We start from the raw sequence: 22,943 nt of genomic DNA, 5'->3' as shown, positions 1-22,943 counted from the left end.
ATTTAATTGATAGAGTGATTTATGACCTTAATTATTAATTGCTTTTAATTTCTGGTGACTGGATGCCTCCCTCTCTCCCCCTCCTTAAAAAAATAAGAGATTTACTTACATCAATTGAATGACCATTCAGGTTTTGTATAGTTTTTTGTTTCTTTAGGTGTTTGTTGCACAAATTCAAATATATACTGCAAAACAAACACAAATTCAATCAGTGAATTTGTGTTTATTTCTTAAATACCCTTTCTCGCTGAGACTTAGTTATATCTTCTATCACTGGAAATTAAAGGCAATTAATAAATCAGTCATAAATCACTCCAATGATTAAATTTTGACATAAGGGTGTCTACATAGTCTCTATTGTTCACTTATATATATTTTACTGAAGCCTGATCCTAATGCTGTGAAGCATTATATTTAGTATCTGGGTTAAGGTGTAGATTAAGTTTAGACTGAGGTTAGGAGTAGTTTTGTGTTCTGGTAATTTCAAGGTTTGGGGTTGTCTAAAGGTGCGTTCACACCAAACGCGTTACGTCAAAAACGTGCCCAAAGCTTCAAGTTCGACGCTTGTCCACTTTGCTGCGTTCACACCAAACGCGTTTTGAGCGTCAGGCGATTCTGGTTAACAGTCAAAGTCTATGTGGAGGCTCGTCGAAGGCCGTTGCGCGTTTTGAATCGTTTGGAGCGTTTGACGCGTCAAGGTCGTCCAACCTAGAGCTGACGTGCCCTCGACGCGCCTCCACATAGTCTTTCAATGTACACCAGACGCACCAAATGCTAGTTGTCAAGCATTTGGCATCAAGCGTCTGCATTCAAAGTGCACAAGCGTCGAACTTGAAGCTTCGGAGGCGTTTTTGATGCAAGTAACGTGTTTGGTGTGAACCACCATTAGAATTCAGGCACTTGACGTTTTGCTCTACACCTATCGTTTTGCCCATCTGGTTTACATTCACAGTCTATATGGAGGCGTGTCAGACGCATCAGCTCTAGCCGCTGTTTTCTGATGGACGCTCCGATAATAGCGTGTTTGGTGTGAACGCACCATTATGGTGCGTTTACCACGAGGCAATAAACCACTTTAAATATACAAGATTACAGTCCTGTTACCACTAAGTTACTGGTAGGACTTTCATATCTGTATTGACACATTTCGAGATGAAAAACAGGGCTTGCAAATGTCAGCAGGCTAATAACTTGCTGTGCCAAAATAAGCATCCCTGCTAACATAGTAAGCCTTTCTGCATAATCACACCTATTCTACAAACTACTGGTATGAGTTTCATATCAATAACATTATATTTGTGGGAAGTAGACAGGCCATGTATATATCGGCAAGATAATAATTAGCTTTGCCAAAAAATGCATCCCTCTCTTTTCTTGAATAAATAAAAAGTTAAGATTGAAATAACCTTTTCTACATAATCACACTTGTTCTATGAGCTGCTGGTATGAGTTTCATATCAATAGGACAATATTTGGGGAAAATATATAAGGCAAGCAGATGTTGGCAGGCAAATAATTTGCTTTGCCAGAAAATTCATCCCCCTCCAAACTTGAAGAAATAAGGAGTTAAGTGGGATTTCATCTTTTCTACATAATCACACTTGTTCTCTAAACTACTGGTATAAGTTTCATATCAATAGGACAATAGACAGGGGATGCAGATATTGTCAGGCTCAGATATTAAAATGCATCTTCTCCTATATTAATAGACTGGACAGTTAATGGTGATATCAAGTGTCCTACATAATGGACCTCTGTTTTCTCATGCTTTAAGTCAGGGGTGTCAAACTCACTTTGGTTTAGGGGCCGCATACAGCTTAGTCTGATCTCAAGGGGCCACACAGGTAAACTCATTGCAAGATTAAATAGAACTAAAATAAAAGTGGACTTGTTGATTTTTATATTAAACGAATTTCACTTTTACCAAATATATTATGAATAACCTCAGAGTTTTTAAGAAAGGTATGGGCAATTTCAACAATACCTTTACTCAGTTAAACATTTATTAAGTGCATTATGCATAAGAAGTGATCACAATGTTGCAAAAACATTTATTCATTATTAACTTAAAACATTGTCCTGCATGACAGAATACATTAAACAGATACAAATTAAGAAATGATTTAAAATCAATTTTCCACATCTGGGAAGCAATTTGAACAAATTATTTGACTTCACATATTTGAGGTCTTTAGTGGCAGCTTTTCAAACAGACGTTTGATTAAATGACTCAATCACCTCATCAGTATGCAGTGACATTCCCCAGAGTCCTGCTAATGACCTGATTGTTTGACTCGGGTGTGTAGAAGCAGAGACACATCTAAAGGTTGCAGGACACCAATCTTCAAGAGTTGGATTTGAAGGGTCCTAATCCAGGTACCGGGTGATGGACGAGATACCCAACAACCAAAGTTTGTTAAATTGTAGCGTTACAAAATTTGATTGGGAAAGAAAATTATGGCTTTGTATAATAAAGGGAATGCTAAGTTGGTAAAGAAATACAGTGCATTGCATTAGTGTTCTTTTCCACATTTTATCACAACGCAACCACAAACATTTGTGTAATAAAACAAAACAGTGAGAACTGCCTATGTTATTGTGAATGATAAATGTTCTTTTTCAAATTTTCTGCTTCCAATATTCTAAATTGGATTGAGGTCTGGACTTTGACTGGACCACTTGAACCCATGAATTTGCTACGAGCTAAACCGTTCTGTCTGAATGTTTGGAGCCAGTTTAGAGACATTGTGACACCTGGTAACATGTTTTTCTCGCCCATTCATTACGATCAGCTTTTAAAATGCAACGTGCCCACAGCATGATGATGCCACCACTGTTTATCACCTCGGGTTGTGTCTTAATCACAAAGTGCTGTGCATTAATTACGTTTTGGGCTCGTCCATCCAGAGCACCTTGTGTTGAACTGCAACACGGTTTGCTTTCTTTCTAACAAGACTAAAAGTTATCCCACACTAAAAAGAAATCTTTCTTTGGGTAATTTTTCCAAAAATGCAGCTTAATTGATTATTGACTGACAACAGCCAAAAAACTGTCTGGGGTTTTTCAACTGTTTTAGGGTCATTTTGATGTGGTGAATCAAAAAATCACATGGGTTTTGCTCAATCATGTCAACTTTCTGAACTATGGATGCAACATGAGCATCAAAATGCAGGACTTGTTCTCACATGTGGAGAATCTGGGATCAGTGAGTGATGAGCAGGAGGAGAGACTCCATCAGGACAGAAAAGAGACGGAGAATTTAGCACAATGAAGACGTAACTTAATATTCACATGTACTCACCCTTATTAGTGTTTATTCAATTTACAGAAATTCAAGTTTGTAGCATTTCATTAATGAACTTGTTAGAAAACATTTTTTTTTCTCCAACTTTTTATGGATGAGAAATATTGATGGAAATTAACTGAGAGAGTCACAAAAATATCATCAATTTAGTCAGAAGATTGTATTTCTCCAAATCAAAATAGAATAAAAACCTGACCTGATTGAGAAAGATGGAGGTCATTTTTAGATCCAGCGGTGCAAAATAGTCCTAATTCAGTTGAAAAAACACAGACAACTTCCCAAAAAAAATTTTTTGTAACATAGTGTCATTGGCCAAATGGCCAAGAACATTTGGATAGCAAGGGGCATCCAAGAACAGCTAAGCCCTTAAGAGTAAAGATGGATTCACGAACAGCATGAATAAGTCGAAACACAGTTTGGCTCTCGCAAATATCTTTCTATACACAGCTGAATGGATTTTATTTTATTTTTTTTTTTTTTTTTATGTAGTCATCAATTTAGACAAATACCTGACAACAGTCTTGTACGTCAGCTCGGGTTAGAAATAGAAGATGAAAAACAAACAATATTGAATTTTACAAGACGAGATGCTAGGTTAGCTAGCTCAGCTCCAGGCTGGGCCGAAGGGCTAGCTGGGATCAAATGTGTTGCCTCAGGCTGCCTGTCGGCTGCTTGCAAACTTCTGAAAATGCCCCTCACATGTTCATGCAGTCCAGCGGTTCTGAGCTACAAGCCTGGCTCCACCAAGATGTCGCCGAAAAACAATGGAAGAGGTATTTCCATCCTGCCTGATTCGACCGGTATGCAAGAACGAGCTTTTCAGAATCTTTACAGATTCTTGTTTACTACATGGTGAGAAAGGGTAGTAACCATGTAGTTCCCCACATTTATCTTGCTGCTTCAACATTAGCTAGTATGTTGCTGTCGGTGAGCTAAGATACGTTATGCTACCAAATTGAAGAATATTTAGGGAATGTGATGAGGAAAGATGTTAGAAGGATAACAATAAGAGAACAAAATTCAGATTACATCAAAATTACAAGAAGGTTGAGAGAAAATACAATAATAATTATTATAATTCAATGAGAAAATGAGTCATTGAAGAAGTAATTTTCTCCATCTCTTTGTGATTCACTTATTTCCTCTTTTGTTGGAGCATCCCTATTTATTATTTGACCTTTTTTTTACATTATTTTTCGTCAAATATTTTCCTTTTCAAAACCAAAAAGGAAAACTCTGATCCAGTGTGAGTTTTCTTGTCAGCCTGATATCAGGTTCTGGTTTAGCCACTTTCCTCACTCACATGGCTGACTGAGACATTTCCCTGATATTTATGACCAGGTTGTTAATTAAAACGCTAATTAATACCTGCAGAGCTTAAGCACAGTAGCTACGTCTCCTACATCATCCCTGTCTCTGGACTAATGACTCCCATTTTTTTACCTGCTTAAGAAAAAATCCAACAAATCCTGATTTCATTAAATATATATGTATATATTTTAATCAAATCCAAAGAAGCAAGAGACTTGTATTATGAAAACTGCTTCACTTGAGTGCGTCTAACCTTCCTGGAATATTTTCTTATACCACCGCATGTAGCAGTGTAATGTATTCCCGTGTGAGATTTATGATTAAAAAAATAATTAAGGGAATTAATATATTAAAGTTAATTTATATGCCTTTTTTAACAATAGGATTGCACTTTGGGGCATCTATTACCTTTATAATTGCATTATAGGGTGAGGGACAGATAATTCATGTTCTTTAACAAGGCTCAGTCTGTTATCTCAATGTTAGGGAGTTGATGTTTCACCAGGTAATTAACTGTTAGGAGAATTAAGGGAGTCGTATCAGCGAGGTGTTTAAAATTACAGCCAGAGGTTTCAGATGTTAAAAGGAAACTAGTTTTTTGGGGGGGGTAACTTGATAGCCGTGACGGCGTGGCAGAGCAATCACAGACACACAAATTGTCAATTTGTGTGATTGGCAATACCAATCACACAAAGAGAGGGATTTGTGTGTCGCTAAGCTTAATCAGATTTTCAAATTTACTGGGACTTATTGATACTGAACAAACAGCGGAGAAAATGGTAAAAATGGCAATCCCAACAATACTGATGGATTTTGAGGTTTTTTTAAAACATCACTAATTAGAATTTATCATGACAATGATGAATCAAAATTCTCATTATGGGAAATGCTGACTCCAGTTAACCCACAAACATCACTGCTCCTTATGGGGCCCATTGGGAGCACTGGGTCCTCACAACGTACGATTTGTTGGAAAATGGATCTTACAAGGTAAGTATGGACCTATGAATGTAAAACTATGTTGCAAGAGCATTTTAAAACACATAAAAAATAGAATGGGTTTTTTTTTTTTTGGAAGATGTCCAGTCTCAGATATAATATTTCCAATTTAGTCTCTTCAAAGAGCATTAAACCCTCATCTGTAGTTGTCATGTTGTTTGATTTTATTTGAATTTGCAGCACCAACATGAAAGAAGTATAGTCTCACTAGAATCTGACTTATATATATATATATATATATAATTGTAATATAATTTAACACAAATTATTGTAGGAAATTTTTTGATGGCAAATTTAAAGTAAAAACAACATTCACATACAAAATTTCACAAGATAAAAAAAAACAGCTATAAATTCCTTGTCCAAAAAAACAATCTGATTCCAATGAGACAGTGATTGTGTTATTAGCCATAAAACTGCACAAATTAGAATTACGAAAATAAATTTGCTTAATTTTGAAAAAACTAATAACAAAAAGCGCCGATGGGGTAGTTTTTAAAAAAAATATTTCTCAAAACTGCAATGGAAACTTTTTCCACATCACCCGAGTCAGATGAGGAACTACCAGACGTTGCCACTGACGGAAAAGAGGAAGAAGAGACAGGAAGTGGTAAGAGGATATGGGCTCTGCATGGTTTTTCAATGGCATTGCGTGAAGAAACGCACTCACGTGCGATTTGAATTGCGTTTCTTATTTAATGGAATCATCGTTCATCGCAATTGCGAAATTGTGTTTTGTTGTTTTTTACATTAGCGGAACGTCGACAAAGTTTTGCAGACATTTGTAATGGAAAGTCAGTTAGTGTTTCTTTCACGACAGACTCAAGTGCGTCATTAAAAAGTAAATCATAGAATTACATGCATTACTGTAAATGTCATTCATATAGTCATCCTAATGTTAATTTTTAAAAGTGGTAACAGTTTCATGTTGAAAGCTACTTACCCAACACTCATGACTTCCTCTGTTCTCTCCGACGCTTGTCTCGCTGTGTGGACTGTCTTCTGCGGTTTGACGAACGGGGACCAAACCAGGCTGCCATGTCCGACTGTCACCAGCAGGGGTCAAAGGTGACAGGAAGAGGACTAAAGACAAGGACACACGGCTTACCTGGCTGTCAAAACCTGGCCGTTAGTGTGGAGACGAGCGCATATAGCTTAAGTCGGAGGCCGAGTACTTCAGCTTGGATACTCACTGGTTCCAGGTACCGATGCGAGTATTTAGTAAGCTGGTGCTTCACACGATAACTTCTGAACACAAATTTCTTTTATTTTGAACTCTGTCTCTTTTTTGTAGGCCTACAGCACCTTTGACTGTATTAACAAACCAAAAGTACAAGCATACGCTGGTGAACGATGGCCGTCATTGTAGACAAAAGAGAGAGAGAACAAAAGTACATTTCCGCCAAATAATTTGGATATTAATCTTAGAAATGTTCTAGGAAATACCTGGAAATATCTGAGATTAAAAAGTAAAAAAAAAAAAAAAATGCTAGAAAAAAAGAAACTCAGAAATTTTCAGAAAATAAGAGTTATCTCTCCAAACATAAACAACAAGGCATACAGATTTTTATTTTTGAAAATAAGTAAATAAAATAATGTATCTAGTTTAATTTACATTTCTAAAAAAACGACACGGCAGAAATGATGCGCTTCTCAATAATTAGTGTAAATGGGTTATTTTCATTCTGTAATTCCTGACCAGTTATTTATTTCTTTATTTTAAATGTTTCTATAATCCAGTTTTGGCGATGAGCTCAATCAATAGCGACCCCAGCAAGATTCAGATTCTCCATCAGACTCTTGCTGGGGTCGCCAGGTGGTTCAATTTGAAACAATAAACAATTCAGTTTGCCTGGGGGATGAATCATAAAAATACTCGGCCTAAATAAAGTCCAATATGGAAGCAGACCACCAAATGGTGGATACATTTCTACTAGTTTAATTTCTACCACCAAATGGTGGATACATTTGGTGGTCTGCTGCTCCCTGCCCTGCCGTTTCACTCAGTTCCACCAGGGGGCGCTGTGGACAGCTGAGTTAAGCTCAATGATTGGTATGCCAAAAACAGACACGTTTCATCACAATGTCACAATTTTTCTTTACAGAAGATAGGTGTATGTTCAATGTAGCCTTCAAAGGAAAAAGAAAAGTGAATTTTTTCTCAACAGTAGCCTGATGGAGGTGTAAACATGATAGTGTTGAGCATGAAAGAAGAATTATTAGATCAGCAAATATCTCCACCAACAGCCCTGTGTTGTCATATTTCAGTCATGTTTTTTTTTTCTTTCCAGATCCAGACATCAGATGTGTTTGATCAGATTTATCTGAGGGGCCTCTTCCACTGATGGGGCTTCAGCTGGTCCTACGATGCCTTCTGTCTGACTAAGAAAGCCTTTCCTCGTGTTTGGGGCCGAGTCCACAAGGAAACGCAAGGTGTGTGTGTGTGTGTGTGTGTGTGTGTGTGTGTGTGTGTGTGTGTGTGTGTGTGTGTGTGATTGAGGCCAGCTGACAGACGGATGCAACTGGGTTGCCGGAGGAGCAAGCAAAGCTTTACGACTTCATGCAGATGAAGAGCGAGTCGTTTTTTGACGCTTATTATTTTTACATTTTGTCCCATTAACATCAAGAGTATTTCATTGGGCTACAACTGACGATTATTTTAGTAAATCGATTATTATATAATTTGGACGATTAATCAGATTTATTTTAAAACCTTATGCCTTTTTCAAACATAATATATTAAGAACATATTAGTTGAAAATTTGGTAAAACTTTGAAACTGATGTCTAGTCTGACTTTTTTTGCAAGGCAGAAATGGTGCCAGAATTCAGCCTACAAATAATAATAATAATAATAATAATAATAATAATAATAATACATCAGACTTATATTAGGACATGTGGAAAACCACAGAAGATTTGCAACCGCAGTGAAAGATGGTCCAGCAAAGAGATTATCTATGCTAAAAAAATGTGGAAAATGCACCACAGATTGTGGTTTAATGACACATTTCGGTGTTCTGAGAACGTTTTCAAATGAATGCAGCTCGTTTGTGACGTCGTCTTCCTCCACTTGCCTAAAACTAGTAGAAATAATCATTTAACACGACACAAAAATCCTCTCAAAAAACTAATTTAATCCGAACAAAATGTTGATTCTTTAACAAGTTTATAAAACAATGATTTAGTTACATAAATAAATTGATCAGTGTATCAAATCTTCATATTCATGAGCATGTTGACATGGTCGTACAATCATTTACCTGACGTAATAAATAAAAAAAAAAAAAAAGGAAACAATATTCGTTTCTAAACGAAGGCGCTACAAAACAGACGACACCTGGAAACGGATGAGATGAACTTCTTAAAGCAACAGCACCGAGCCAGTCCAGCTACAAATCCAACAGGCTCTGACACAAGTCCGTCGGCCGAGGAAAACAGTTTGGTGCTGCCAGACCCGCTCCACATTTGGTTCGTTTAAAGCATTAAGACAAGGCGAGATACAAGGCTGTTCCTGTGAGGGGGGGAATACTAGAGAAAGGGAAAAAAAGCGGCTCAGGTGAGAAGAGGCGCAGAAATGAAAGCGGAGGAACAGTCGAGAACCAGCGCAGTGAGCAACTTTCTGTCCAGCACAAAGTCGAGGCGAGAGAAGAGGAGGCGTGGGCCGAGGCGAGCAGAGGCCGCTCTGCCTCCACAGGCCTCTCTTTGTCCGACTCCAGAAATCCTCAATGTGCCTCTGTGTTCGGGAGAGCCGTTCCCGCCCCGCGTTCCCGCAGCTCAGTCCGTGTCTGCGCGGCGGAGCGTCGCAATTCCTGACGCAACGCAAGCCCGACGTCAAGTCGCACTGATATGTTTCTTTTTTTTTGTTGTTGTCGTCATTTCAAAAAACAAAAACAAAAGAAATAATAAATCCAAAGTAATGCAGCTTCAAGTATTGTGCCTTACATAGAATATTTTGTCATAAATTAGTTAATGTACATGTTTTTTTTCTTTTCTTCCAATAATCAGCTTTCATATATACAGGACACATAAAATGCTTACGTTCTCTTTTTCTGTCTGCTTTTGGAGAGAAATCCCTGAGAATGTAGTTTGACAGCTTCCACATGAGCGAGCGAGCGAGCGTCGACACCATGGCGACCGATGTGTTGACGAGGGCAGTCAGAACGTAGGACACGCCGTGAAGCCGGGGGAAAGAGGCGGCAACTCCGATTCGGCATTTCCTCATGGAGCGGGGGAAGTAAAGGAGTAAAGCTGGATTTTCTTTTTCTTTTTAAACAAGAGGTACTCGTCATTTCAGATGGAGTTGCACCATTTGGCTTAAAGCCGCTCGTCTTCACTTTGAGGCCGTGGGCGTTGGATGAGGGGAGTCAGAGGAGTGCGAAGGCAAGACGTTTCAGCAGCTCTCACTTTCACACAAGGGGAAAGAACGGAACATCACGGTACTACTGATGCTTCTTCAAAAACCTCAGCGCCTTACACGTCCACACCAGGGATCAGATGCAGAAACGCTGTGTGTGCTAAAGCTGTCTCTACTCCTTTTCATATGGTTGAAATATCACCAACATCAAATCAAAATTGTTCAGTTTTAGGTCAAATCTCAAAGTTGATTAATCCACAAATTTTTATTTGGATGTTCTTACATCTAAATGTACTCATCACATTTTACACCAGGGAGGTGCTGGTTGGTCATTTTCAGTGGTGGACACCGCTAGCTAAAAAGTTAGTTGTGCTAACTGTAAAACATTAGTTCCACTGGTGCTAATCCACTATACCACCATGGTATTTGGCAGAAGCTAATGCTAATCCACTGAAGCGATAAATTTAGCCATGTTGATACACACCAGGTGTCAGTAACACTTGTCAGGAGAGGAAACAGACCTGCTGTATAAACAGTCTTCACTAATTTAAAAATAAGAGCATGAATATGAACGTTAGTAACCAAAACTTCAACATAGATGTTAAACTCTACTTAAAACTTTAAAGTTTACACAACAGCCAATTAAATTAGCGCGTCAGAACTGAACCAGAAAAATGTATTAACGGGAAGTTAGGTGCGCTAAACTTTTTCAAAGTTAGCAAAAATGCTAAAGGACTAAACCAAAAAATTAGCTTCACAATTAGCATGTTAGCAGACTGGTCTTTTTCATGATTTTGTTGACAATTCTGGAATATACAAAGCTAAATTAGCATAATTTGTTCCAATTATCTATTGAGAAAACTCATCTGAGATGCTTTATTCTTACAAAGCTCCAGTCAAAACTGGAACAAATTATTCTCAGTTTATAAACTGGGATTCTGGTTCTGTTGTGTTGAGTGGGTGCACTCAAAACCAAACTAGATAACATTCGTCCTGACAAAAATGTTCATTCCTTACATTTAGTATCGGCGAGGTGTTTAAATATTTTCATTCACGCTAGCATCCCAGTGACAAAAATGTTTTGACAAACAGTAATGGGAATCACAGGGATGCACTGGTTTAAAAAGAATTTGAGCCGATATCTGATATTAATACTGCCGTCGTGGGCAATACACAACAATTATATATAATACAAATATTTTCCTCCACTTTCGACACCGTGTTATAGTTACCACGTCACCTACATTATTTCTCTGCTTCAGTTGAATACCCATAATCTTGCGCTGTATCCTTATCGCTGTCACATGACCAAGCAAATACCACAAAAATGAACCTCCTCTCCTTTCCTCCCAGAAACACAAACAGAAACTGGACGGAAATAATCATCAGTTGTTAACGTCGGTCCAATTTTAATTATCGGACCAATACCAATATGTTCAAAAATTACCAACATGAGCCGATACCGATGTTATTGCCAATATATTGTGCATCGCTACAGGAAAACTCATAATCTAAGACTTAGCCAGATAAACTTTGCCTTTACTGAGCTTAACACTTTCGAAAGTTGCTACAAAGTAGCCATACTGTCGTTTATTATTTTGTAACTACCCTGGGAGGAGGAAGGTAATATTTTTTACTACCCATTACACACAGTTTCATACATCTGCCCCTTGGTGTTGCTTTAAGCTTGCTATTGATTCAAAATTCCTGTTTTATCTTTATTACTTTCGGTCGTTCCGATGCCAAAATGTCTCGTCTCGTGCTCAGTACATTTCAACATCCCAGTTTTCTTTTTGGCCTCAAGACCTTGTTCCTTATACTAGAGCCATCAGTCCTAAATCACAGCAGTACGATTCCCATGAAAATTTTCCCAGGACGAAATTCGGTCATTCAACCGAACCTCTCTCGCACGAGCATCATGAGCTTCTTCTTGCCCTTGTAGATCTGTTTCAGGTTGTCTATGAACTGCGTGAACTGGATGTGTCCGTCGTGCGCCATCAGAAACGTCTCCCTGGCCTTGCTGAGGAACTCGATGAACTCGCTGTAGTGGCGCGGGCTGATGTGCGTCAGCCGAGAGTGCGTTGTGTTGATGTAGGCCCCGATGGTGGCGTCCAACAGCTGCCTGAGCGGAGCCTTGTCCAAAGACATCAGCTTCCCAGAGTTCCTGCGGCTGTGCAGCGCCACCATGCCCGGCGTCGTAAGCGTGCACCGCCTCAAGATGTCCGACAACACGGTGGCGCACTTCACGCTCTTCACCACCAGGGGAATGACAGCCGCCAGCTCGTTCTTCCCCAGCGAGTGGCTAAGGGCGCACGCCCAGAGCACGTCGTTGATGGCCGGGTGCGTGTCCTGGTTGTAACTGAGGTTAAGGTGCGTCATGGCTAACGTTGCTAGTTTGTACGCCCTCATGGGATAGCCGCGGTGCTCCATGTAGCGTGCTATTGTAAACAGCTGGGTGTAGTTCATTCCTGTGGCGGCTGCGTCCAGTACAATCTGGTAGGCTGTCTCGAAGGCAATGTGGTCCTTCTCGCAGAGCGTCAGGGCGGACAGGGCACAGTTTTGGGGGTCCTTCATGGCGCACTGTAGCGCCAGGGTGCGAGCGGAGTTGGACAGTTTTTCCTGCTGGTTGCAGTCCAGATGCAGGCGGACGATGGTGCTGTTGGACATGATGGTGCTGGCCACCACGCTGGTCGCCTCTGTCGGTGTGAAGAGTGTGAACCAGTTCTGCATGATGTTGTCCAGAGCAAAGACACCTAGAAACAGAGGAAGAGAAACATAAGCTTTGACTGGAATTGGGATTTACCCATCAGAGGGACTTCACAGGTAGCTTTCACACTTGATAGTCCAGTAGACTCGTAGCAAATGTTACAATTTTAGTCCCCAATTGAACCATTTTCAACTGGTGCGTTTTGTGTTTACACTGCATTTGTAAGACAAACCTGCTTACCCCCTTGCCTGTGGTGGTGATGCCCCAACAGCCACTGAAAAAACACCACAAAAGCCTCTGAACAAGACACTGAGGGCAAATTTCTTCCTCATGAAATGGAGTGGCGTCAGATTTTAGAAGTTGTAGGTCATCCTCTGCATTCTATGTCTGACCACGAGCCATTTCTCTAACACGCGCATTTGTTTTGGTTGTGTTTACCCAGAATACCCTGCTTCCTGCTTTGGAATGGTCTCCGGCCCATTGGACATTCACACATTCAAATCGTAGCAGAATTCTCTTACACCAAGCGCAGACCGAGGTTTGTAGGCGCACCAAAGTTAGCTTTTTTGGTCCACATCAGAGTTTGATTACGCATTCAAACCTTCTCAAACGAAACGGACTTTCTAGGCTAACGAGCTGAAATTTGACTAAAGCGGACTAAACGGGGCTGGTGTGAATTCTTCCTCAGACTCATTAGCATTCAACAATGTCATGAAGCAAAGTTTGACAAAATCAAGTGTTTTTACCTTGTGGTGTTACTCAAGGCAATCTATGGTCCTTCCCTTTTTTCATTTTCCAATGTTTTTCTTATGAACTGGGAATAAATGACTATAAGGTGGAGCAGTAGATTGCACTTTTGGCTCACTTATAAATTGTCCTGGTTTCAAATCTCAGCCAGGGCCTTTCTGTGTGAAGGTTTGTATGTCCACCACATTCATGGCTGACTTTTCTCCAGGTGCATGCACGTTTCATAAAGGGACCCAACTTTTGCTGACCAACTTCTGGATAGTGATCCAGCTTACTGTACCCAATTAAAAAATGTTGTCTTTTATTATATTCTGTTTTGGATGATGACTCAGTCAGCAAATCATACAGCATAATCTTGTTGTGTTTTGACAATCGCAAAAAATATCCGAAAGCAGTCTCTGATTTTATTTTTCTTGCTCAAAAGTCCACCTAGATCTAAAATGTTAATAGTGCTCAATTTACATTATTGGAAGAAGGTATATAATAAACTTCAGAAAAGTAGAAATTGTAGATTATATTGTTGGTTTCCCAAAAGGCAATTGCACTGAACTGAGGTCAAAAACACACCAATGGGAACTCCAAGTGAAAAAAAAATAAAACAAAAACAAGCTAATCAAATTTTGATGCAAAGCAGTAACTTCAACAACAAAGCACTCACACAGGCGTCTTACAGTGAAAAGAATTTTCTGGAAAAATTCCAAGAAGCAAAATAAAGAAATCTTTATTATTCCAAAAAAGGCCTAAGTCTAATTAATGAGCATCAAAAAATAGAGAATGAACAAAAACTTTGTTGGTTTTAGAGCAGCTTCCCAAAGAATTTATTATTTTTTTTACCTTCTAGTAATCTGATTTTCTGCCTGTAATTTTCTGACCTTTGACGTGTCTGTATCCCCAACTGGAATGTTCTCAATGCTTCCATTGAAGCGGCCCCGGCCCAAACAGGGACTCCTTGTCACTCCCCTTACGTTCACATGAAATCATCTGGGAGGAGGGCTTCCCTCCGGACACAACTTCCTGCCTGCTTCAAGGAATTCAGAGTCCAAACATAAAGACCCACTTAATCGGCCGACAATGTTCGGTAATTACCGCCGTGCTGGTCACTCCTCAGCCCTCGCCAAGAACCCCCTCGAACCCAGCTTGTAATGTGGGGCAGGGTCCGGCCTGCCGGTTCTTGAAAGTAGCTCTCATCACCAAGCATGTGAGGACACAAACACCCTGAATTATTTCTAACAAGATGTTTGCTTTTCCCATCTGTCAGCAGCCAGAGGGCACAGCGGGCTTGTTGGGTTTTTCTTTCCAGTCGTTTCCATCAAACAGCAGCAGCAAGACTCGTATGAAAAGCCAAAATAGAGCAGAAGTCATCATACCTGCATGTATGACCAGGAATCGGGTAAACTTACATCTTACATTTGAGACATTTATCTCACTCATAAATGACAATCAAGAATCCAAATGTTGTTTAGTTTTGGTTAAAGTTTCTCAGCTAGAAAATGTATTTTTACTGGTCTTTTCCACGTGTCTTCTGTCTGTGTTGAGCATTTCAATACAGCTGTCATCTCACTGTATATTATCAGTTTAAAATATAGTTTCCAATGTCTGAAAAATATGAAATTATGTGGCAAAGTTGAATAATTTTAACAAAAAACAATAAACACGCTCAACATGCTGGGCGGCTGGACTGTTCCTCACTTTTCTAGTCCTTTTCATTTAACAGTGTCATGAAAATCTTTCCTTTTTTGTAATTTTTGCTTTACATTTCACACGTCACATTTTGATGACATCAGAAAAAGTAATTGAAGAGTGAATCTTCCCCTCTAACTTCCTCCCTCATGAGCTGCAGCAGCATTCCCAAAACTTTGTCGACATTCTACTAATGTCGGGAGAAACCACACAATTTCGCAATTGCAGCGTTTCCACTGAATAAGAAACGTGATCAAAATCACACGTGACTGAGTTTGTTCACGCAATAAGTCGCACCATGATCCTTTAACTACTTCCTGTCGTCGTCTTTGTGGTTTGCGGCAATGGCAACATCCGGTTGTTGATCATGCAACTCGTGCTGTGCTCCGTTGCAGTTTTACAAAATTAACCAATTACCAAAAATAAATAAATAAAAACCTTATCCTTGCACTAAAACTTTTTAGTAAACTTTTTTTTTTTTAAATTTGCGAATTTATTTTCAAAACGTCAAATTGCGCAATTGTATGGTCAATGAAAACGCAGCCACCGACTTCCTCCTTTAAGGATTTCTTTTGGCGGCGGAAACCGAACTCACCGACTTCAGTGGCGCACGTGACGAGCCAGCGCACCATCTCTCTCCGCCGCCAGTTCAGCGTGGACAGGGTCAACCTCATCACCTGCGGGACACGAGAGGTTCAGCAGAGAGTTGGCGAGGCGACGGGCCGCGTGCGCGCGATTCTCTGCGTGTGCGCCGCTTACCTGGAGGCCCAGCTCCAGGGAGACCTTGAGCAGCGTGAGGTCCGGCAGGCTGTCCATCAGCGTGGCGATCTTGAAGGCGTCCTGAGCCAGCTTGAAGATGTGAGAGGAAGAGTGGATGTTCTTCTGGATGGACTCTAACACTGTGTGGAGCTTGCAGGCGTCACCTGAATAACAAGGCAAAGCCAACACGAACGTGGTGGGTGTGTTACATCCAAGTGAAAGGTGGTTGCCAAACCTTTTTTCTGAAATAGCATCCTTATGCTGTCTTTTTTACCCCCCTCCCACTTTCACAACCCATCGTTGCATTTTTCTCAGCATCTTCACACCCATGCTCTGACACAGACGTCTGGTTTTCCTGTCACTGTGGTGCGGAGAGTTGAGTCGCGGCTGAACGGCGACGTTTAGTCTTTGCACCCAAACGTTCCGCTGACTAATAACACAGAGGTTCTTGTTGAGGAGCGGCTAAAAGCAACGCAATAATCTCACCATTTAAGTCACAAAGTTCACAGCCTGAAGAAGATGAGGGGGCTCATTCTGGAGGAGTGTCATACAAAATGGACATCCGGCTAAGTGTGTTTTATTGTGACTTTGTGTGACAAAGCAGTAAAGTAGAAACATAACGATACGTGATCACAGCTGCGGGTCTCTTTATGGACCCCTGTGCAGATCCATAAACTGAAGTGTTTGCACTTTTCTTCTTTACAAATCAGCCCAAGTTCAGTCAGGTTGGATGGAGAGCGTCTGCGAACATCAACTATCAAACACTCTCAGTTGGATTTAAGTCTGCACTTTTACTGTGCTGTTCAAACACAAACCTTTATAACCTTTATAGCCATTTTGTTTGCCTTTGATTCAGCTAAAGCTAATTAGTTAGAGCTGGAAAAAAAAGACATTTCTAAATTAAAGAGAAATTTTGGGATGGCCATAGTGGATCGAACAGAGTTCTGTGAGATAGTCAAGGCCAACCCTGGTTTGAATTCTCCTCAGCTTTATGTCTTAGCCCTTGTGTAACACTTTAGAGTTAGTGGAACTAATGTTTATGATTAGCACTTTAGCGCACCAGCTTCCATTAAGCATTGTGTTGATGTAGCGCTTTAGCCGAACGAATGTTTATTATTAGTGCTTTAGCACATTTGCTTCTGCCAAGTACAATGTTGGTGTATAACTTTACTGTTAGCAGATCTAATGTTTACAATTAGCGCTTTAGCTTCCACCAAGTACCGTGTTAGTGTAGCACTTTAGCATTAGCAGAACTACTGTTAGCACAACTACGCGTTATTAGCGCGTTAGCATTCACCAAATACCATATTGGTATAGCGCTTTAGTGTTTAGCTCTATGCTTAGCACAGCTAGCGTCTTAGTTAGCGGTGCCCACCTCTGGTCTAAACCGTAGAGAAATGGAGGGTTTGGTGTTTTTGTGTCGGTGCATACCTTTGGCAGCTGTGAGCATGGTGGAGGCCAGTTCACACTGCTGGCTCTCTATGTGGCTCAGGGTGAACCAGCGAGGGTAGCGATTGGGCACCACGGACACTATGTGCTGAGGCCGAGACAAGTCAGTTGAAGGGGGCGTGGACTCGAGGACTGGCAACCTGAGAGAAAAGGAAAACTTGTTTTTTTAGTTCTTCCTTAGATCAAAACACATAATTTCTCCACTAACTGCGACATTTTATGAAGGTAAAGAAGCTATCAGAGTAAAGTTCCCATCAGAAGATCAATCGATAGCTTTTCTTTGTGCACCTGAGCTCAGGTCTGAGCTTCGGACTGTGAGCTCTGAAAAGTGGATGGGTTTAAAAAGAACAATTCACGTTTTCTGCAGCCCAAATCACAGCTCAAGCTGCTGGAGTTCAATCATTTGGCTTTTTTTCTTTTTCTTTTTCATTACAGTAAAACAAAGCATCGGTGCAGTTTAGTTCAGTGCCAGAGAAGCGGTAAGGGAGAACACCAACGGCATTTATTTATTATTCACACGCTTTTGTAAAAGTGCCTCTCTGCAGTGTTCAATTATTCAGTGAATATTCCAGCAAAAGGAGGTTTTGTCATTAAACAAGGTCTCAGCCAGCTTCTAAATCAGCCGCAGCGTCGGAGCAGAGGAGGCCTGAGGGTGGGGAGAGGGGAAGTCACCGCGGGACGCCGTCTTCACGTCACCACATCACAGCTTTACATGGACTCATCATCAGTTTGGGCTGTTAGTGATGTAATTCGAGCAGGGTGGAGTCACAAAGCAACAATTAATGACAATGACTCTTAAAAACCAGAGCTGGGCAGGGGGGATGGTTGAATTTAGAGAGGATTTTCCCAAAACTGAAACATTAATATTTCGGTCAAATGTCCGTCTGCATGTTGCACCACATTCTAGGGACCGATCCCCTTTTTCCACTTCCGATACCGATGCAGATATCTGAGGTTCGGTATCGGCCGATATCGATCCGATACAGAAAAACAGAATTGACTTAAAATCTTTCTTTTTTTTTAAACACATACATAATAAATGCACTGAATTACAAATGTATTGATAACTCTGCACCAGTACAGCACACTCAAATACACCAATACCTTCACAATCTTGATCAAACATGTAAAAACATCTTTCAGTTGTTCACTCAGGTCAATTAGGAGTAGAACAAAAACAATTGGTCAAACATGTAAAATTAAACTGCAATAAACCTTTCAACTGGGTCAGAAAGTGCAATTTGCAAAGTGAAAGTGCAAATATAATGTTAAATAAACAATAAAGCATGACGTAACTCGGAGCATGTAGCATAAAATTAGACTGAAGAGATCTGTCCTTTCGGCTCATTGTCACTGATACCCTATCTAGAAATTTTTTCAATATCGACGGATCACTACCACATTCCCCCGCTCCCAACCTCCAAACATAAACTGGAATCTGTGACTTAAATGTCTGCGATAGAAATAGGAAATAATCATCACCCTGTGTGAAATGTGCAATATTCCACCACCTATACTGTGTCAGTGTCCACTGCCACCAGATTCAGATTTCTACCATTTTTTATAACTATGTATTTACCCACCACTCACAACATATCATTTTTGTCCCTTTGTCTTCTTTTACCATTTTTTTGGAATGCCAACAATTTTTTTTGTTGCAGGAAAACAATAAAATCCTTGACATTCGTCTTGAAGTCATCGTCAAGGTCCTCAAATAATTCTGACCTCAAATAATCCGTGAACGATCATTCGTCCTTAGTCCTACGGGGGATGAACTTTTGACCATCAGCTGGAACAAAGAGTGGCAGAGCTGTCAGCAGGGGGCAGTACAGGCAACATCACACATGGCTTTTAGAAAGTTCCACTTGACTTTAGGAAGTCCGAATTTCGGATTGTGAAGTTCAGGTGGAGACTCAAGACTTGGAAAGTTAACGATGGGTTAGAATTAAGTGGGGATGAAGATAATTATCTTAGTGATTTTATTACACTGAATTTGTTCTGTAAATGTGGGAAAATGTGTAAATCACTTCACTGTTATAGCAGAATGTGATTATTATTATCCCAATCAAAATGATGATGAATAACCCAATGATATTTTTTTATTCTATTGAGTTGTTCGACAATGTCACAAACTGAGTTACCGTATTTTCCGAACTATAAGTCACATCAGTCAGCATAATGTGTCATGCATAGGACAAAGAAAACATAAAAATTGCACTTCACTCTGTTGTCTCTGGAGCAACATGACTATAAAATATAGTGCGACTCGTAGTCCGTAGAATATGGTAATTCTATATCATGCATGCTGTGGAAATGATTAATTACATTTTTTTGCAGAGATTTTGCTAAAATGTTTGACTCTAGCCAAAGGAGAAAATAATGAGCTTTATTTAGCTGAATATATATTTATTGGAAATCATAATAGAATTGTGACACCGACATGCAGCGCTAAGTGCAACGTTGCTTACAGGCAACACACACTTTCTGTAAGGCTTTCGCATTCAAAGTGGCATCCATGAGTACCGCCGCCTGCTTGTCTACGCCTCATTTCATTACTCTAAGAGTCAGAAAGAAAAGAAGCCAAACTAATGTTCACTGTTCAGACCCACTGTCTATTTCCTCGCGTCCGTTAGCTGCTAACTGGCGTACGACTCACCTCATGGCCCTGAGTGCAATGCTGTACGCCAGCTCGGCGTCGTGAGGTAGCAGGGAGGTGAAGAGATACTTGGCAAACGTGTGCATGGGGACGCTCTCTCTGTAGAGGACTTCCCCCAGACCGCTGTAAGGACCGGCTGGAAGAAAGGAGACAAACAGAGGGGGCAACGGTCACAACCCGGAGCAGACAGGAGCCGCCGACAGGACGCTTAGCGCAGACGATGTCAGGAAGTCCGTTATTAAAGCTAAGAGAGGCAGCTGTAGGTCAGGGGAACATGTCATGGACGAACATCAGAGTATATCCTGACTCTGAGACATGATATTTAACGTTTGTTCATGCAGATAGGTACACATTTGTGCTCAAAGATATGAAAATACAGTCAATAGACAGGCCAAAACCAGTTAGTTTCTTATGTTTGTGTGAACATTACAGACTGTCTCTTTAAGAACATGCTTTCTTAAAGACCAGGAAGTTGTAGTTTTCAGAAATGGTTCAATATTGAAATTGACAGAGTTAAATAGTTCACTGCAAAAACACAAAATCTTACCAAGTACTAAAAAAAAGCACTAGTTCAACTGGCAGATTATTTTACTTATAGATAGTACTTTTTAAAAAATTAATATTAAGGAATTATTGACTTATAACAAGATCCTATATGTTTATGAAAAGTGACTTGTAAATTATTCTGGTTTTATTTCAAGTTTAATAAGATATTTGAACTAGAAACCAAACCAAAAACAATACTTGGTAAGATTTTGTGTTTTTGCAGTGCTAACATTTGGCTGCTGCTAATTTGTGATTTCTTTAATGATTTTTTTTTTTAATGTCACTCTTATTTTCCTGCCTGGTTTTCTTTGCTGACTCAGCAGAAAATCTTCAATTAGAGGAGACAGGAGAAACTGTCAGTTCTCTGCAAACTGTTTATCAACATCAAATTTGATGCCAAAGTTAAATTGTAAACATTTCACACCACATAAATACTAAATCTTACCAAGTATTTTGGTTTAGTTATTTGCATTTTAATTTCCCTTTGGGATCAATAAAGTATTTTTGAATTGAAGTATGTCCTGATGCATAAAACCCTAAAACTGTCTTTTCCACCATCATTGTTTGTGGGCTTCATTACAAGCAGTATCAAGTATAAAGTTCATAATGAGGCAAAATCCATTGTCTCGTGAATCTTCACCTGCTTTTGGACTGTGGAACAACAAGAAGAAAGGTCAAGCTTGGGGTCAACACACAATACTTGTTAGTGGGTTTTGTGTGAGTGAAAAAAGAAAACGGAACATCACGGGACGCTTCCTTTACCAGCCATTGTCTAAAAGTAAGCGAAATGCATTCTGTCTTCACCCTTCCCTCGGTAATGTACGAGCAGCCACTTCCTGTGGGCGTCTCCTTCGTAATCACAGCCAACCGGGGATAACCGAGCCTCATGTGAGGAGCTGACCGCCTCTATCATTAGTGGGACTGAGAGCAAAGGAGGCTTGAACCGTGACGAGCCGCGAGCTTTTTTTAGCCGTCGCACGCCCACACACAGATATGTACACAACGTCAGCAGCCGGCCCCGGCAGAGCAAACGACGCAAACACTAGGAAGTGTAAATAAATGAACGAAGGGAGCACTGAGTGCATGCTAAGGTACACAGACAGAACACGGTGTTTAGGCACCAACAGATTAGCAGAATACAGAGCAAACGACATGTTAGCGAAGGTTGGTTGCATGCTAACGTGTGCGCAGTACAGTAGGACCGAGGTTAGCTTAGCGCAGCAGAGACGTGACTGAGTTTTATATGCACTTTTTGTGACTTTAAGGGGCGGTGTTCTGTAAAAGTAAACAGTTTTGAGCTATACATCATGTTATAATATTTTTCCCTCATCAAAAACATGCCTGCAGTGTTGCCTTAATTTTTTTTTTTTTTTTTAGGAATGTTTAAGAATTTTTTTGATCTCCATGGCAACCACTCAGCTGTGCAAAACGGCTTGTTTGACCTTAGGGGACAAAGCTCCTCCTTAGAGCAGCAAAAGTCACAGAGCTTCTGCCACACAGAGCAGCCCCTCCCTGCCACTCCCCACTCAGCTCCTTCAGACTAGCCAGCAGCAATTAGCAAACACCTGGTGGAACTGCTGAGCTCATATGAGCTACTTCTCAGTGAAACGCTGGAAAATAATGTTGTTAAAGGGTTAATACAGGAGCCATGTAGTCATGATTTTCTGAAGGCAGATTTTCAGAAAGAGCAGGAGTTTCTTAAAGAGACAGGTAAAATTTCAAGACATCAAATTACTTATATTTGATATATCCAGCATTTTATAACAACTGAAGCCAACATAGTTACTGGATTGTGCTATAAAATGGCACCATGTGTCTGGAAAATACAAAACACTGGTAACATGGTTATGGTTTTCATCTTTTCTTTCTGCAAATAAAAACCCAAAAAGTGCGGTTTGCATTTATACACATACCCCCTTTTTCTGTTACCTCTAAATAAAAGTCTGTGCAGCCTACCAGTGTGGTTTTTATTAACGATAAAATCATTTCTGTGACGGCCGGGCCTTAATGACGAAGACCAGCGCAGCTGATACGGTTGCCTAGAGACCAACAACAGATGACGTGGTGCTTGACTAAAACATTACGATTTTTTTTTGTCGACTAAAACTGGACTACAGCTATTCTTTTTTTTGTAGGAAAATGGGTGTTATTCACCATAGATCCAAAACTTCAGAAGACATTTGCACGTTTGCTATGTTAAAAGAAAGACATAAATTTGGACTTAATTGAACAAATTCATTTTCAGTATAACTACAGGATTTGGGGTTGCTATTTTACAAAATGCTTGCTAATATTTAGCCACGTTTATTCCATTAAATAAAAGCTGATTTCGGTGCAGCAAAATTGGCTTTCCAGCAAAAATCTCTGGATAAACGACGTTGTACTTATTATTAGAGCTTGGTTATAAGGAGATGAATACCTTGTGTTGT

General features: G+C 40.1%; 1 protein-coding gene and 1 long non-coding RNA gene across 3 annotated transcripts in view; one reads left to right on the top strand and one right to left on the bottom strand.

Moving 5' to 3' along the window:
- The first annotated feature begins 1,409 nt into the window (after nt 1-1,409).
- On the top strand, nt 1,410-22,310 carry LOC114149489 (uncharacterized). The gene is made up of 3 exons (XR_003596517.1): nt 1,410-1,443; nt 15,011-15,018; nt 22,001-22,310. It is a non-coding gene; the product is annotated as an uncharacterized LOC114149489 (long non-coding RNA).
- The window catches only part of LOC114149487 (zinc finger SWIM domain-containing protein 6-like), a 55,231-nt gene continuing 41,018 nt past the window's right edge, over nt 8,731-22,943 (bottom strand). For both annotated transcript variants that reach the window (XM_028025396.1, XM_028025397.1), the window contains exons 10-14: nt 19,969-20,104; nt 17,295-17,452; nt 15,864-16,027; nt 15,700-15,781; nt 8,731-12,723 (exon numbers count right to left, since the gene is read on the bottom strand). In XM_028025396.1, coding sequence (XP_027881197.1) covers nt 11,861-12,723; nt 15,700-15,781; nt 15,864-16,027; nt 17,295-17,452; nt 19,969-20,104 — 1,403 coding nt within the window. In that variant the 3' untranslated portion in view covers nt 8,731-11,860. The remainder of the gene's footprint in view (nt 12,724-15,699; nt 15,782-15,863; nt 16,028-17,294; nt 17,453-19,968; nt 20,105-22,943) is intronic.

The sequence above is a fragment of the Xiphophorus couchianus genome, chromosome 8 (assembly GCF_001444195.1).
Source record: "Xiphophorus couchianus chromosome 8, X_couchianus-1.0, whole genome shotgun sequence".
NCBI classification, from domain to species: domain Eukaryota; kingdom Metazoa; phylum Chordata; class Actinopteri; order Cyprinodontiformes; family Poeciliidae; genus Xiphophorus; species Xiphophorus couchianus.
This window is presented reverse-complemented; position numbering and strand designations above follow the sequence as displayed.